The sequence below is a fragment of the Schistocerca americana genome, chromosome 3 (genome assembly GCF_021461395.2).
Source record: "Schistocerca americana isolate TAMUIC-IGC-003095 chromosome 3, iqSchAmer2.1, whole genome shotgun sequence".
Lineage (NCBI taxonomy): Eukaryota > Metazoa > Arthropoda > Insecta > Orthoptera > Acrididae > Schistocerca > Schistocerca americana.
This window is the reverse complement of record NC_060121.1, coordinates 723,483,731-723,498,932: the sequence shown is the minus strand read 5'-3', so window position 1 is coordinate 723,498,932 and position 15,202 is coordinate 723,483,731. Positions and strand designations below refer to the sequence as shown.

General features: G+C 40.0%; 1 protein-coding gene across 1 annotated transcript in view; it reads right to left on the bottom strand.

The window, feature by feature from the left end:
• LOC124606343 (calmodulin-binding transcription activator 1) overlaps positions 1 to 14,130 on the bottom strand; it is a 943,657-nt gene extending 929,527 nt beyond the window's left edge. Inside the window, exons 1-2 of the mRNA XM_047138326.1 lie at positions 14,112 to 14,130; positions 13,778 to 14,011 (exon numbers count right to left, since the gene is read on the bottom strand). Of these exons, the coding sequence (XP_046994282.1) occupies positions 13,778 to 14,011; positions 14,112 to 14,130 (253 nt within the window). The remainder of the gene's footprint in view (positions 1 to 13,777; positions 14,012 to 14,111) is intronic.
• Between the last annotated feature and the right edge of the window lie 1,072 nt (positions 14,131 to 15,202).

The following is a 15,202-nucleotide window of genomic DNA, read 5'->3' as shown; positions in this document are numbered from 1 at the left end:
TTTCGTAGTTACATGTGAAATAAAAGTGTTCCCTTTGTCTTCGTAACACATTGCACGGGAGGTACTAGTCATTTACATGCACGTACGGCTCCGCAAAGATGAACACAGCCTATACTGTATATCTAACTTCCAGATGCCGTGTGCTCGTGGTCTTACTGCTAACGGCCATGGCTCTTATAAGGAACAGTCAGTCGTGTCGGCGACAGCGAACACGTACAGTTCCCGGCGCCCGATCTTTCAATCCAGGTAATACGGGAGCGCAAGACACCGCGACAGATCACGCTAACACACCAGCCTCGCCCGCCCGCCATAGTCACGTGACCCAGCCAGTGCCTTGAAATGCGATCCGGCTCTGTAATTACGGGCATAAATAACACGGCACGCTGTGATAGCGCCGTGAATTTCCATAAGGCGCCACGGAACGGTGCGCCGATATTAAAATTCGGCGCCCGATATCGATACGGCTGCTCGGCAACGATGTAGCTCTTCGATAAAGAGTAACAGTCGACGCCCTCTGAAGTTCGATAAGTGAAAAACAGCAGCTGCGCAATTTTACAAGATGAGGACCTTCAGTCAGGCGGTACTCTTAAGCGATAGAATGTCCACAGAAAGTAATGAAACGCGTAAGTCATAAGTAAAGAATTGCATAAATATAACCACACCAGGGTTTAAGATAAAATTTTGCATGAAGCTCCTGGAAAGCTTTTAAACACGCCACTGCTAGCAAGGGCGATAGTGACAACTAGAAAAACCTTAGCTGTTATAAAAACACCAACCCTTCAGTTTTGCTTTCTGTCTTTTTCTATATAAAAGCCATTAATTGGCAAGATAATCAGGAGAGAATCCTCTCAGAATTAAAGAGAAGAAAAATTCTTACCGACAAACTAAAATCGAAAGAAGTCGAAATGAGCTAATAAGTGCATTGCGAGAAGGTTTCAATGAATTTGAAAATAAAATTTTGTTAACAGACCATACGAGACACTACGTAAGTTTGGTCTAGCGTAAATTTATTAAATGGGTCAAAATCATCTAATCAGTCTCACAGTAATAGCACTGATAGCGAAATAAGAAACGGTAGAGAGAAGGCCGAAATACTGAACTGGGTCTCCTAAAATTGCTTCACTGCCAAAGATCGCAATACTGGCCCTTTTTACAAAACATTGCACGATCAACAATATGGTATATATTATGATAAACAGGGGATATTGGAATAAACAGTGGCGGGATGAAAAAAATGAACTAAAATCGCGTTGCAGAGCAAAGACTTCCATACCCGAAAAGATACTTTAACGGTTTAATAAATATTATGCGAAAAAGTTGTTGCTCCCTTTCTAGCGACAGTTTATCGTAGCTGGGTGGAACAATGAAAGTTTTCAAGCGACTAGAAAAAGGTGTCAGTCATTTACGCTTTCAGAAAGCGACATCGATGGATGTAATCAGTTTCGGAATCACTAAACACTTCACACGCTCATGCATTATGACGTGTCCTTAAAAAGAAACATGAGTTCCGCAAGAGAGATCCGGAGGACCGCAGATAATTGTGTGTAGGCTGATACCTTCTTCTTTGACTTCTGCAAACCATTCGAAACAATTCCACACTATCGGTTAGGAAACAGCATACCAACTTACCGCATATCGAACTCGCTTCGTGACTGGCTCTTCCTGGAAGACAAACTCAACATGTTGTCCTCAAAGGGCTGAAACTGTCAGATGAAAAAGGAATTACGGGTGTACACGAAGAGAGTGTTAAAGAACCATTACTGTTTACGATATTTAGAACGAATATACAGAAGAAGTTGTGATGATACACTCTCCGAGAGTGGCAACTAATTACCGCCTCGTAATTATTAGGTTAATTAGATTAACAAGCCTTTGGGATAGCAATGATATTAATGAATTTTGAGTATAATTTGTATTGGAGAGCAAATGAGTGATATCAAACAGTAATGATGCCTCGGTATAGAAATATGGTCCATAATTGTTGCTGTTCGTAATTGCAATTAATTCAAAAAATGGCTGGCTCTGAGCACTATGGGACTTAACAGCTGTGGTCATCAGTCCCCTAGAACTTAGAACTACTTAAACCTAACTAACCTAAGGACATCACACACATCTATGCCCGAGGCAGGATTCGAACCTGCGACCGTAGCAGTCGCGCGGTTCCGGACTGCGCGCCTAGAACCGCGAGACCACCGCGGCCGTCAATTCAAAAATTAGTCATTTACGTTATAAGCGTGCCCTTTGCGCCAAGTTTTAACGGTCTTTCGAGCATCAATACACCAAAGAGGTACCAGAGGAACGGTTCTGGCCGCTAGAAGCTTTCATGTGTTTGGCGATCTAACGCATCTAATCAGGTTGCCCAAAACTGTGGAAATGAGCAAAATTAAGTTGGCTATCAAACGTACTGCCCTCTGCGCAATCAGCCGTTTTTTTTTTTTCCAAATCCGAGGAGTTAAGCAGCCCTCACTGCAACCCAACTTGTCAACATGTGTTAGCGTGGTTAGTACAATAAGTCTCCAAACCACATGGACCTACCGTTTAGGCGCCACGTTGAGACACCTTATTGTCAGTGCTACAAACATCTGAAGGGTCGATAAAGAAGTCCGTCAAGCGGAGAAACGGTTCATGATCTAACTGGTCGCTAATTGCACATCATCCCCAATTACGATGTCAACTCGTAACTGCGATCGCATCCGGTACTCCGACTCTCCATGCAGCCGCTATGTAACTTGCCATGTTTTCAGGCCATGCGCCATCATTCGACAGTATCTCTCTCGTTTGCCCTCAATTACATGCTTATTTTTTAATTTTGTGTTACTGATTACTTAAGTGCATGGCACTTCCTTGATTGACTGAGCGTTATGTATCTGTTCCAGTAACAACGTTTTTGTATCCAGGCATTTTTCCCACCAATTTTAGTGGCCTTTTGCCTTCATCAGTCTGTGAGCTTCACTGTAAATGCGCTTGTGGGTATTCACGAAAATGTACACATTTAAATGAGTCTGTAGTCGACCCTTATTTAAGCAGAGTTGTGCTGCTCCCTTCCATCCTTAATCTATCGCCTCGCCTGATCCACTCTACTGGTACTATGAGGACAAGGATGAATCTCGCCTGTAGTAGGAGATGAAATGGATGCTTTAGCACGATCAGGGCAGGGAGTGAGACACTAGGTGCTTGTTTCCAAGCCATGCAGCTGGGAAAACGGTTGCACTTTTACACACAGTGAAAGATGAATTACTCGTTCGACGAATTCTCGAATTCTGCTCTTCAGCATTGGACCCTTATCAAATGGTTCAAATGGCTCTGAGCACTATGGGACTCAACTGCTGAGGTCATAAGTCCCCTAGAACTCAGAACTACTTAAACCTAACTAACCTAAGGACAACACACACATCCATGCCCGAGGCAGGATTCGAACCTGCGACCGTAGCAGTCGCGCGGTTCCAGACTGTAGCGCCAGAACCGCTCGGCCACCAGCGGCCGGCGGACCCTTATCATGTATGATCAACAACAATAGAGTGAAATACACAAGACCACAATACAAACGTGCATCACGGGTTCTTTTTGTGAGGGGGAGTGTGTTATGGAGATGATCAATTAATATCAGTGGAGGCGCTACAGGGGACGAGTTGTGTGTCACGGAGAGTATTATTGTCACGGCACCATTAGGAGAGCGTTCAAAGAAAACAACGGCACAATTTTACTTTCTACAACAGACATCTCGAGAAACGACCACGAGGGGAAAATCACAGATATCAGAGCTCCTATGGTGGTTAACCGACTGTCATACTTCCCGCGCATCATTCGCAAATGTAAATGACAGTGGTAGCACACACAGTAATGAGGATTGCAGAGTATACATGTAAATGTATTTAGAGTGGATATCCACTCACCTTCACATCGATAAAATTGCGTTTTGTCAGATAGGTGTAATCATTACGGACAAGGGACATTAATGTTCACTAATGCATTGCACATACCGTGATGTCTACGCTGACACGTTCAACCCCGATCTAAATGCCTGGAAAACTGTTTACAAGCTGACGTGTACTGTCGAACTGCGCTAGAAAAATGGCGTTAACCCGCTTGCGGAGTTAGCAGATACGATGTATCCTGTCAAATGCCCAAGTAGGAGACATTCAAAGCACGACCTGTTCGCATGATTCTTCAAATGATTTAGGGAAACGAGAAATGGTACCGGAAAAAACGAACGAAGGCGACATACCTATACACATTCCTAACTTGGAAGATGCAGTGCATGCTCACATGAATGAGACGTCAATCAGTACCCGACCAGTTTAAAGTGAAATGAGTGTTGCACTTAGTTCTTTGTCTAAAGTAAAACGGAAACGGCAGCGGCAGTCTTAACATTCACAGACTGTACGAACTTCGTAACTCTTGTTCCCTTCGGACGTCGCGTCATGTTGACGCTACAACACTTTGTAGTTCATCCTCATTTTCCCATGTATATCCTTTTCTGAAATTGAGACCGTTTGATCACAGATGGACTGCGTGCCTTTCAGCAACTCCTTTCATATTGTCAGCTGTTCATGCTTAATATATTGCTGAAAAATGCACCCACAACTTTAAGTGAGTCCTGTTGCACTGCTAGGGATCAGAAATTATTAATCTGAAATAGTACCAGTTTTGAAATAACCACAACTATGACAAAACATTAAACATATCCCCATCTCAAGCTAAAGAACAAACAAACAATGAGAAAATGACGAATACCGACTGATATAATTTTGAGAACATACAGTCACACAACTAGCTATATATTTTCCCAAGTATAAATAATATTTACAAACAAATTAGTTGTTAATGCCCAAACTGAGGAGATACTATTCATCCAAATCGCTAGTCAGTGCACACATTGTATACAGGCATGCACTCGTCACGCACAAACTGACAGCAGACTGTGATAAAACCCTTGCTATACATTAAATTCAAATATTTTCCCATTTGTCTCCGCAAAAATCTAACTCAGCATCACTCCACAATGAATGAAATTCTGATCTCAGGAAGATGCGAAAAGCTAAATACTATGCATCAGAGAACTTATGATAACATTTTCTACATGTTAAGTGTAATGCGAGTGCGAGAAATATTATTAATTTGTATTACTTTTATAAACCTCATTCCTTCTGTTAACTAACTAATCTTCTTCAGTACTGGAGTCGTCTTCTTTAAATGGCTTTCTAAATATGTTTCTATCAGTTATCTCTCTGACCCCTCGGTAATACTTTTGTATAGTTTTGTTCTTTGATACAAATTAAAAATTTAGTTTTAGCTTTTAACTATTGTTCCTAACAAGTTAAGTCTGGTTCTCTTCCATTATTTTTAGACAGGAAAGTTAGTGCAATTCATACTAATATTTTTAATGTGTATAATGATTGCAGATATACTCACCAAAAAAGTTTTTTTCAATGATCCTGAACATCATTTTAAGTGACTGCTCTTATGGTACTTTTTTGCAATTTGGAAAATACGTCATTATTTTATGTATTTGCTCGCAAAAAATTAAACAGCTAATAACTAATTGAAAGTACGCATCTCACACAGTTTTATTTCAATTGCTGCTTTACACTGACGAAAGGTTGTAGTACGCTGATGACATTCAGATACCAAATTGAACTTAATTTAATCCTTAGAAGTTTTGTGTTTGTTACAAAAAAGTATGAAATTATCATCTACATTTAATTTTGCACCATTATTTTTCTGTCTTTAAGCTAAAGCTGATGGTGTTTGTTACCTTTAAGATCAATATTAGGGTGTAGCATGTTTGTTGATAAATTATGAACATAACTGACAGTTTCAATACCTTTCAATACCATGACTTCTTCAGTTTTATCTTTGATTAGAATGTTACTGCCATCAGCAAAGAATTTTAACCCATGTCACCAATGTCTAGAAAGACACTCATATTTATCAGAAACAATAGTCGTCTAAGAAGATATCATCTGGAATACTCTATTTTTTTAAACCAATGACAGCAGGGAGCCAGTCCTGCAATTTCCCTACATTACTTTCCTTTAGCAGATAGTAGACACTTCTGCTTCCAATATGCCTTAAATTTATCAGAGTTCAAATATTTATTTACTTTCAGTTAAGCAAGTTACAGTGCTGTACATACCTTTCGTCAGTGTACAGACTGGCACTTGATATATGCCAGCTGGTTTTTAATTCTTTTGTTCTATTTAGCAGACTTCATGTTCTGTAGCGGATAACACCTGCATTTTACTTACTGCATATTGTTCTGTACAGAAGCTACAGTGAGAATTTTCTCAGCAGAAACGGAAAAATATAAAGTCCTGTAATACGTTAGTTCCTATGGATCATTCCTTGGCTTATCCCTGTTCCTTAGCTGCAACTCTTTCTATTTCTATTTACTTTTCCCTGTGTAATGACCAGGTTGCTTTGTGTTTATTTGGTACATTTAATACTGTCATTTGACGACTTTTTAGCATTGGTTAGTATCTTCCCATCTCGCTGCATTTTTTTTTGTTAAAAGAATTAAAAGTTTAGGAATTCTGATTTATACTACCTTCCGGTAAAACTAACACCTTTATATATTGTGAAGAACTTTAAATGCCTACAGTTATCCGTTTGATTATTGACTACTCCTACTGATGTGGATTTTTCTGGAAATGTCAGTTCAAAATTCATTTCAATTTTGTTGAGGATTTTGAAAATTGTTCTCCTACCTATTCTCTTCCCACACTACCTACGCCAACACTTAACCAATAATTTTTAAAAATCGTGTATTTCATGTTTTGTAAGAGGTCTTTCATGAACCTGTAGTCTGACGGCCTTTACAAACCGGTTTTTACTCTTATTAATTGGATGAAATTATTGGCCTGTACAAAATCTCTTATAGATACACCACTGTGTTCCCTCTATGATTACAAGCAAATTACTAATTACTGACAGTTAGTGTATCAGTTACACTTGTTGCAACACTGACTAACTGTGACAAGCTACAACTATGATCTTTGTGTCGTTATACATACCTACATTACATTTTTTAGGACAAACCTCAACTTAAAACATAACAAAAATCAATCGCAATATGTCTGATCGCTTTCTGATATTCTGAATTGTTTACAACCACAAACAGTGGCAAAATGCAAGAAATATGTAATAATGGTCACTGCTGCACCACTGCATAAAAATCAGTACTTTATTACAGAATCAATAGTTTATTACAATAACAACTGTAACTTAAAAATTAACAGCTATATTGAAAATAAATGACACACCATGTCAATAAAGAGCGTAAGCTGGCGTGCTAGCAAAACACTGTAGGATACCATATGGACAGCTGGCATTTATTTTTACAAGGTACATTTGTAATTTTGCACAGTTCACAATACACAATATACAACAAAAATTTATCCCAAAATTATAATTTTTACATACAAATGTTTTTTTATTCTTGTAAAAATAAACAATTAATTATTATACATATCAAGTTCATATGATACAAAGGCTGTTTGTAAGAAATTTAAATTTTACACTAATTATCATTTTTGCATAGTAATTCACTGATTATTGCTTCACAGTTGTGAAAGTATATATTACTGGTTATATGTAATGATGATGTTCTGTGTTGTTGATTAATTAATTAGTTACATATGTGGATATCATTTAAACAATTTTTTATTGAAATGATAAGGAACTTGTGAGTTCACATGGTATGCATACACGATTACTTTCAGTGAATGGCTATGTGCTGGTCAATTATATGTTGCTCAATGGCACACTACCCTAAATTTAACATTAATGAACAAAATATTCCTCAGTTCTACTCATACAACTTTAGCTAAAATTGGGTTTTATAGCCTACCAGTTTTTAAATAAAAATTTGTCTACATAACAGCAATTGACGAGAAGAACTGATGTCAGTTTAGATTTGAAGCTTATCAGACACACTTTGTTATTGTAAAAATGGTAAATGGTTGTTTATACACATTCAGTTCCTTTCTGAGATATGGGTGTAATAAAGAGCAATAGAGGTCATTTTTTCATCTAGTGTTGTATTTTTCTCAAATTGTGATGGATTATTTATGATGAATTTCATTAGAGAATATATATATATATATATATATATATATATATATAAGGATAGTTGCTAGTCACCACATAGCATAGATGCTGAGTCACAGATAGGGACAACAAAAAGACTGTCACAAATTAACCTTTCAACCAACAGGCCCTTCATCAGAAATAGGCAAAACACACACACACACACACACACACACACACACAGACACAACTTGCACACACTTGCTTGCTGTCTCTGGCTGCTGAGGCCCAACTGCCAGTGTGTGAGTTGCATTTGCATGTGCATGAGTGTGTGTGTGTGTGTGTGTGTGTGTGTGTGTGTGTGTGTGTGTGTGTGTGTGATGTCTATTTCTGACGAAAGGCTTGTTGGCTGAAATCTCACTTTCTGACAGCGTTTTTGTTGTGCCTATCTGCAACTCAGCATCTCCGCTCTTGTGAAAGTGCAGTTCAAAGTGATGAGTGAACCCAAAAATTATTTCATGAGACATTATTGGGTGGAAATGTACAAACTATGTCATGAGGTTAATTCATTCGTTTCCAAGATTACCAGTTATAGGAAGAGCAGATGTAACAGAAATAATTGTTCGAACAGCTCAGTGTTATGTTTCTTCTACTTCAAGTTTTCATCAGTATGCAAATACTAAAATATGAACTATTCCACATTAATTAATATCTCATGTTCATGTGTTACATCAATTGTTGGAATATTCTGTCTCTAGCATGAAACTGTATATAGTGTAATTTCTCAGAATTAAAGCCTGTTTTCAGACAACCACTTTATATCTCTTTAAAACATATAATTAACAATTTTTCTGTTGCTTTCTTCTAATGAGATTTATTATAACTCTAATATCATCTGCTAAAATTTATAATTCTGAGAAAGGAATGTGAAGTAGAATGTAATGCACATATACAGAGAATAGAAGTGGAAACTGTATGTTAATTATTTAACTGTTGTTTATCACCTTTCTTACAAAGAGGTTTTAAAATGGCACATTTAATATATATGAAAACATTCCCTTTACCAGTAACATATTACTTTATTTCTAAGAACATTTCTTTTTAAATTAGAACAAGTCTTCAGGACTCTGTCTGAAATTCCACCAACATCAACAGACATTTCCTTTTTTAGCATTTTTACAATTCTCATAATTTCAATTAATAATGATGGCACTATTTCTAGTTGATTTAAGGTTTTGTGGAATGATGTTTATAATATATTCTTTTGTTTCTTCAACTAAACCATCTAATCCTATCACTGATGCTACGTTTTAACTGCTTCAGCCTGAGCACTATCCACAAGAATGTTATGAAACAAGATTCTGTAATTTTGCTACACGTGAGACGGAAAAATCACTACTGAAATCAGTTTGAAACAGGCAAATAAATAAAGAGTTCATTTTTCCTGTCAGAATCTTTTAAGAAATGTATATTTACATCTCCACAAACTACTAATCCTTTCTTCTTGTCTGACAGGTAGCTCAATGGCACTTCTATGCAGCTCATAAATAGCTGGAAGTTACCTCATGGATATCTAGAGACCGTTACAGTTACTGGAGGTATTCTGGAGTAACAACTCACAAGGAAATGCTTCTAGTTTGTTTCAGCTATGGTTATCCAGTGCATCTTCCCCCACCAAGTACAGTCAACACTGAAAAGCTCAAGCTGTTTCTTGTACGAAGCGCCCATTTGTCTCAATTTCCGTTAGCATTTTATTAGAAGTATATTTTTTATCTTATTATACAGAGAAGGGTACACGTTGAACGATCACCAGGCTGTATAATATCCGCAGAAATAGTGTTGGCGTTTTGTTAGCACCCAAACTGCATAATAATTACTTTTCTCAAGCAAACAGATAATCTGTTCACGACAGAAACCATCATTCGAAGCAAAAAAGTCTAGTAAACATGGGCTCTAAAACGCATAATTTGAAAGCCACGAGTAGTTCTTATCTCCGATACTGTGGAACAAATCTCTTCTGCTGCAAGCTCGTTGCTTTCCATATTTTGAGACGTGGTAGTGTGGACCAAAACAAGGAAAAAATGTCTAATTGAAATGGATTGTAAAGTGCATACCTTAAAAGCTATGAGCACTTGTCCGCCTTGGCTACTGTGCAACCCATGTCTTCTACTGAACGTGTGTTCATAGCTCTCAATAAGTAATTTTGAGCCCATGTTTACTAGATAACATTTTCTTGTTTTAGACACACTATCTCCTCCCTAAATATTGAAAGCAAAGAGCTTGCCACCCTGTGACAGCACCAACACTTTCCACGAGACGTCTAGAATTCCTGAAATGCGCCTGCGTTACACGTTATTAGCAGTTTGAGAACTGAAAAGAGTGGCATATTTTCATGAGTAACAAATGTTAAGCCTCTTCACGGTTACATCTGTGCTGGCACGAGACTCGAACCCGGACGTGGCCTTTTGCGGTCTATGCTCTTACGGACTCTTCGCTCGCTTCACAGCTTCTGCGAATAAATCTTTAATAATCAGCCGTACATCTGCACACAGTGCACACAGTGTAACTACAGCCAAACAACAACGACAAATGTAACGAAGGTCATAATGCGATCCACTGCACAGCAAATTTTAAATGATTGCTGACAGTTCAGAATACCTCCGAAATGGCAGTTAACACGTAGCCGTGATTCTGCAGCCGGCAGCATCGTGCACACTTGACCCGGGAAGGGGAATACAGTGTGCTGTAATATGCACGGCGCAGAAAGCTGCCGCCTAATGGAACGGCCGGTAACCGCATTTGGCGTACCAGCAGAAGCAGCCGCTCAGTGATTAGGTTAACTGGCCGGGTGGCCGGCATCAAGTGGCCGAGCGACGGCAAAACCCTGCCGCTACTGGCCTCTGTGCCACCATCCACGAGCCGCACTGCAACTCGGAGATGCTGGTTGTGGATCGGAACGAAATGCTCATCAAGTTGACTTTCCTTCCAACCATGAAACCTTACATCGATAAGGCTCAGTAAGAACAGGCAATGTACTCTGTTTTAAGAGGCATTTTCTTCGATTTCAAGCTTTGTTTGCAAAACGCTGCTCATTCTTGTAGAATACGCGAAACAGGATGAAAGGACATAAACGTGGGTCATTTCTGTCTCCGATTATGTAATTACGGTTGAAAACATGCTCTCCAATAGAAAAAATGAGGGAATCCATATTCTAGAAATATCCGGAAGGACTGAGTAAAGCAAAGACTTTTTAATCAATGTGTATTTCAATGACATTTAATAGATGCCTCAAACTATTTCTTCAGATATTCCTCCTTCCTAGGACCAGAGTTACAAGAACGTCTGTTCTCCTGAAAGAAATTATCAACATAAAAACTACACAAAACTTATTTTTACCAACAAAGCTGTTTTTGCTCTTACCCCCTCTCTAAATCTTGATCTGTAGAAATAGTTTGCTGGCCAAGTGACATATTATGGCTCCTTCCAGAAGGTAAACATAACCTCTAAACGAAATACACTGATTGGATACTAACATCGTCGTTTTTGGCGCGGGAGAGTATCGTGCTGAAGGAAAGTCGTCCAAATCTCACAATATGAAGCATAAGATGCCCATGTTTTCATAAAAGCAGGGCGATCAACAATACACGCAATTCGGTGCATCAGCTGACTTTTTCAGATAATGACTTTTGACTATTTACAAATCACGTGTGACGCTACCCATTCATACTTGTGACATTCTGAGGGCATTCAGGTACCTGAACGCAGTAAAACACGGCACAATTTTTCAGTACGTGAAGCTTGCTGCCTTCAATATTATCTCAGGGCATACGAATTTAAAGCCAAATAGCACGTTACACCGAAATCAAACCAGCCGCATAGCTACCAGAGAATATAGATGCATAAATTACCAAAAACTGTAATAAATTCAAGTAATGAAAAAACTGTACCGAATAACTAACACAACAACATATTACACAAACATCAGAACAAGTTTTCTTTTGATCGTCTGCTAAGTTACACGACGAAGACACAGAAAATAATGTACAGCATTTTACACGGAAATCTGCGCGGAATTATATGATTTCTTTCGCGAAAATATATATGGACAAACGGCACACTTCATTCGACAGTAAATGACAAAAAAAACTTTTTTGCCCTCTTTGACAATACACGATGAAATACTTTTTGTGTGTTATACATGGCTTCATATAAACCTTCAGACAGATATAAAGTTAAAGTGGCATGATAACCAAAGTGAGTACCGAAAGACGAATGCGCTTCTCTCCGTACATACGTACTTTTCAAAAAGGAAGTTTAGTTCTGTGACTTACCTTCCAGTAGAATATTAAGCAGAGTGACGCTGAGTTCAAAGCGCCCAATCGTTTTCGTTGTAATGATACTCATTTTATCAGTTTTTTCCTTTGCGATTAGGCGCATAAGTAATTCACATTATTCCATATGAATAGACTTATGACAGCTGGTATTTAATATTATTCTCTCAAAATAAGCTCAGGACATGGAACTACCTAAAATATTCAGTCGGAGCCATATGTGGTTACCGGTTCACACTTGACACAGTACTTTGAAGACCAATACATCTCTCATTAAATACTGGTGAATCTGTGCACCTGAGCCATTTATATTGCAACTGCATTTAAAAATGTTGTTAAGTTTCGTCAACGAAACAAATGCCCTATCAATACAATACAGTTGTATAATCAGACTACGGAGGGAGAGATGAGTGATATGGAATTACTTACCTGCCACCATACCACGAGTTCCTTGCTTGAAAATCTTCTATGATTAACACTGAATATCTTCGATAAGGATAGAAGCTGAAGCAATCAATTAAAATTTGTGTTACGGCCGAGAGACTCATATGCCTAAAGTAAAATGTAATTCCATCACATCAATAGTTCACCTGCATCTGATGTACAGGCAAGATTTCCCCATTATGTACAAAGCTGGAAGGATGTCCTTGGCAATAAAGAAGATTTAAAAAGGGAAAAATCAAGATGGGCTGAGGTGTGAATTGAAGTCTGTGTCAGGGAGAGCATTGGGCTAGGGTACTCAGTGCAGCTGTGTTAGCCACAATGCCAGGGTGATGTAGTGGATAGCACATCTGGCTATTAAGTAGCAGATCGGGTTCATGTTCCACCCTTGGCACAAATTTTAATTCATTACTTCAGCTTCTATCCTTATCAAAGATATAGTTGAGACTCAATGAGTCTCCAGAGAAATGTAATTACATCAGATTAACACTGAATAAAAAGCGAAATTCTGTCGGTTGATGAACTTACCAACCATTTTATCTAATAGTTCGTACTGTGTTACACATATCTTGCATCAATTTCAGCGATTGTGTACTGACATAACAGGTCGTTTTGTGATATAAGAACGACGAGTATTTCTTTATCGTTGTCTCGCCGCAATCGTCATCAGATATCCTCCTTTCGAGCGAGGAGTTCTGTTGTGTAGCTGTTTCTTTTACTCTATTGGTTCTCCTCTTGACGTAAATAATTTACTTTTTATGTCCAGGTTTTACACTCTGTGTCTCGCTGATGTTTTTCTAAGTGTCTTTCTAGTATCTACCATCTAGCTTTCCCAAACTTTTAGTTAGCACGGAACAGCTTCGAGATTTCGTCCAGGCTTATCATCCTCATGAAGGCTCCTAGTGACAGCTGTGGTCTGTAGCGAGAGACATCCTGCGAACCAAAGAGACACGGAGATAGAGAGCAGAGGGACTGACCTGTAACGGCGTCGACCTGCGTGGCGGCGGCAGCGGCGGACGTGATAGCACGAGTTGAAGGGGCGGCGGCTGCTACGGCCCCCGGGGCCTGAACAGCGGTGACGGCGGCAATGGCGGCGGAGGTTGCCGCCACGGGCTGGGGGCGGCGCGTGCTCACCAGGAACACGCTGCCCGCCGCCCCCGCCTCGGTCCCACCCGTGCCCACCAGCTCGCCCACACCGTCGCTGCCAACTCCTGCAACATCACCAAACAAATCATCAATACAATCCCGACGTAAAACAGAGAGACAAAAGCGCTGGAGATAAAAGAAAAGATAAGATCCTTAAGTAGATACCCGTCCTCACACGGGACATGTTTTTAATCGCACAGGACGCTGGACGTAGTTTCTGCCGTGGTTGCTGCACGCTCTGAAACGACCTGCTGCACTTAACACAACTTACTACTCGTCATGATATGCGACCACTACGCTCACCAGCGGCAGTTGTCGGCTGCATCTTGGCGCAAATGACACACAGTATGTTTACAAAAAGTAGGCGAGCGTAAAGTAATAGCGTTAAGAAACTTGCTGGCAGATTAAAACTGAGTGCCGGACCGAGACTCGAACTCGGGACCTTTGCCTTTCGCGGGCAAATGTCCCGAGTTCGAGTCTCGTTCCGGCACACAGTTTTAATCTGCCAGGAAGTTTCATATCAGCGCACACTCCGCTGCAGAGTGAAAATCTCATTCTGGATCTATCCACAATGTTCCTCAAACCAATCACGAACGACTGTTCAAATGGCTCTGAGCACTATGGGACTTAACTTCTGAGGTCATCAATCCCCTAGAACTTAGAACCACTTAAACCTAACTAACCTAAGGACGGTCATCAATCCCCTAGAACTTAGAACCACTTAAACCTAACTAACCTAAGGACATCACACACATCCATGCCCGAGGCAGGATTCGAACCTGCGACCGTAGCGGTCGCGCGGCTCCAGACAGTAGCGCCTAGAACCGCTCGGCCACCCTGGCCGGCGAGCGAACGACTGTGGGCCAATGACATGGCACATTTTATCCATAAAAATTCCATTGTTGTTTGGGAACATGAAGTCCATGAATGGCTGCAGATAACCATCCTCAGTTAGGGACCAAGTACATCCTGTGTAAACACAACCCACGCCATTATGGAGCCACCACCAACTTGCACAGTGCCTTGTTGACAACTTAGGTCCATGGCTTCGAGGAGTCCGCGCCACACTCGAACCCTACGATCAGCTCTTACCAACTGAAATCTGGACTCATCTGAGCAGGCCGCGGTTTGCACTCATCTGAGGTCCAACCGATACCAGCCGATATGGTCCATAGACCAGGAGAGGCGCCGCAGGCGACGTCATGCCATTAGCAGAGGCTCTCGCGTCGGTCGTCTGCTGTCATAACCCATTAACG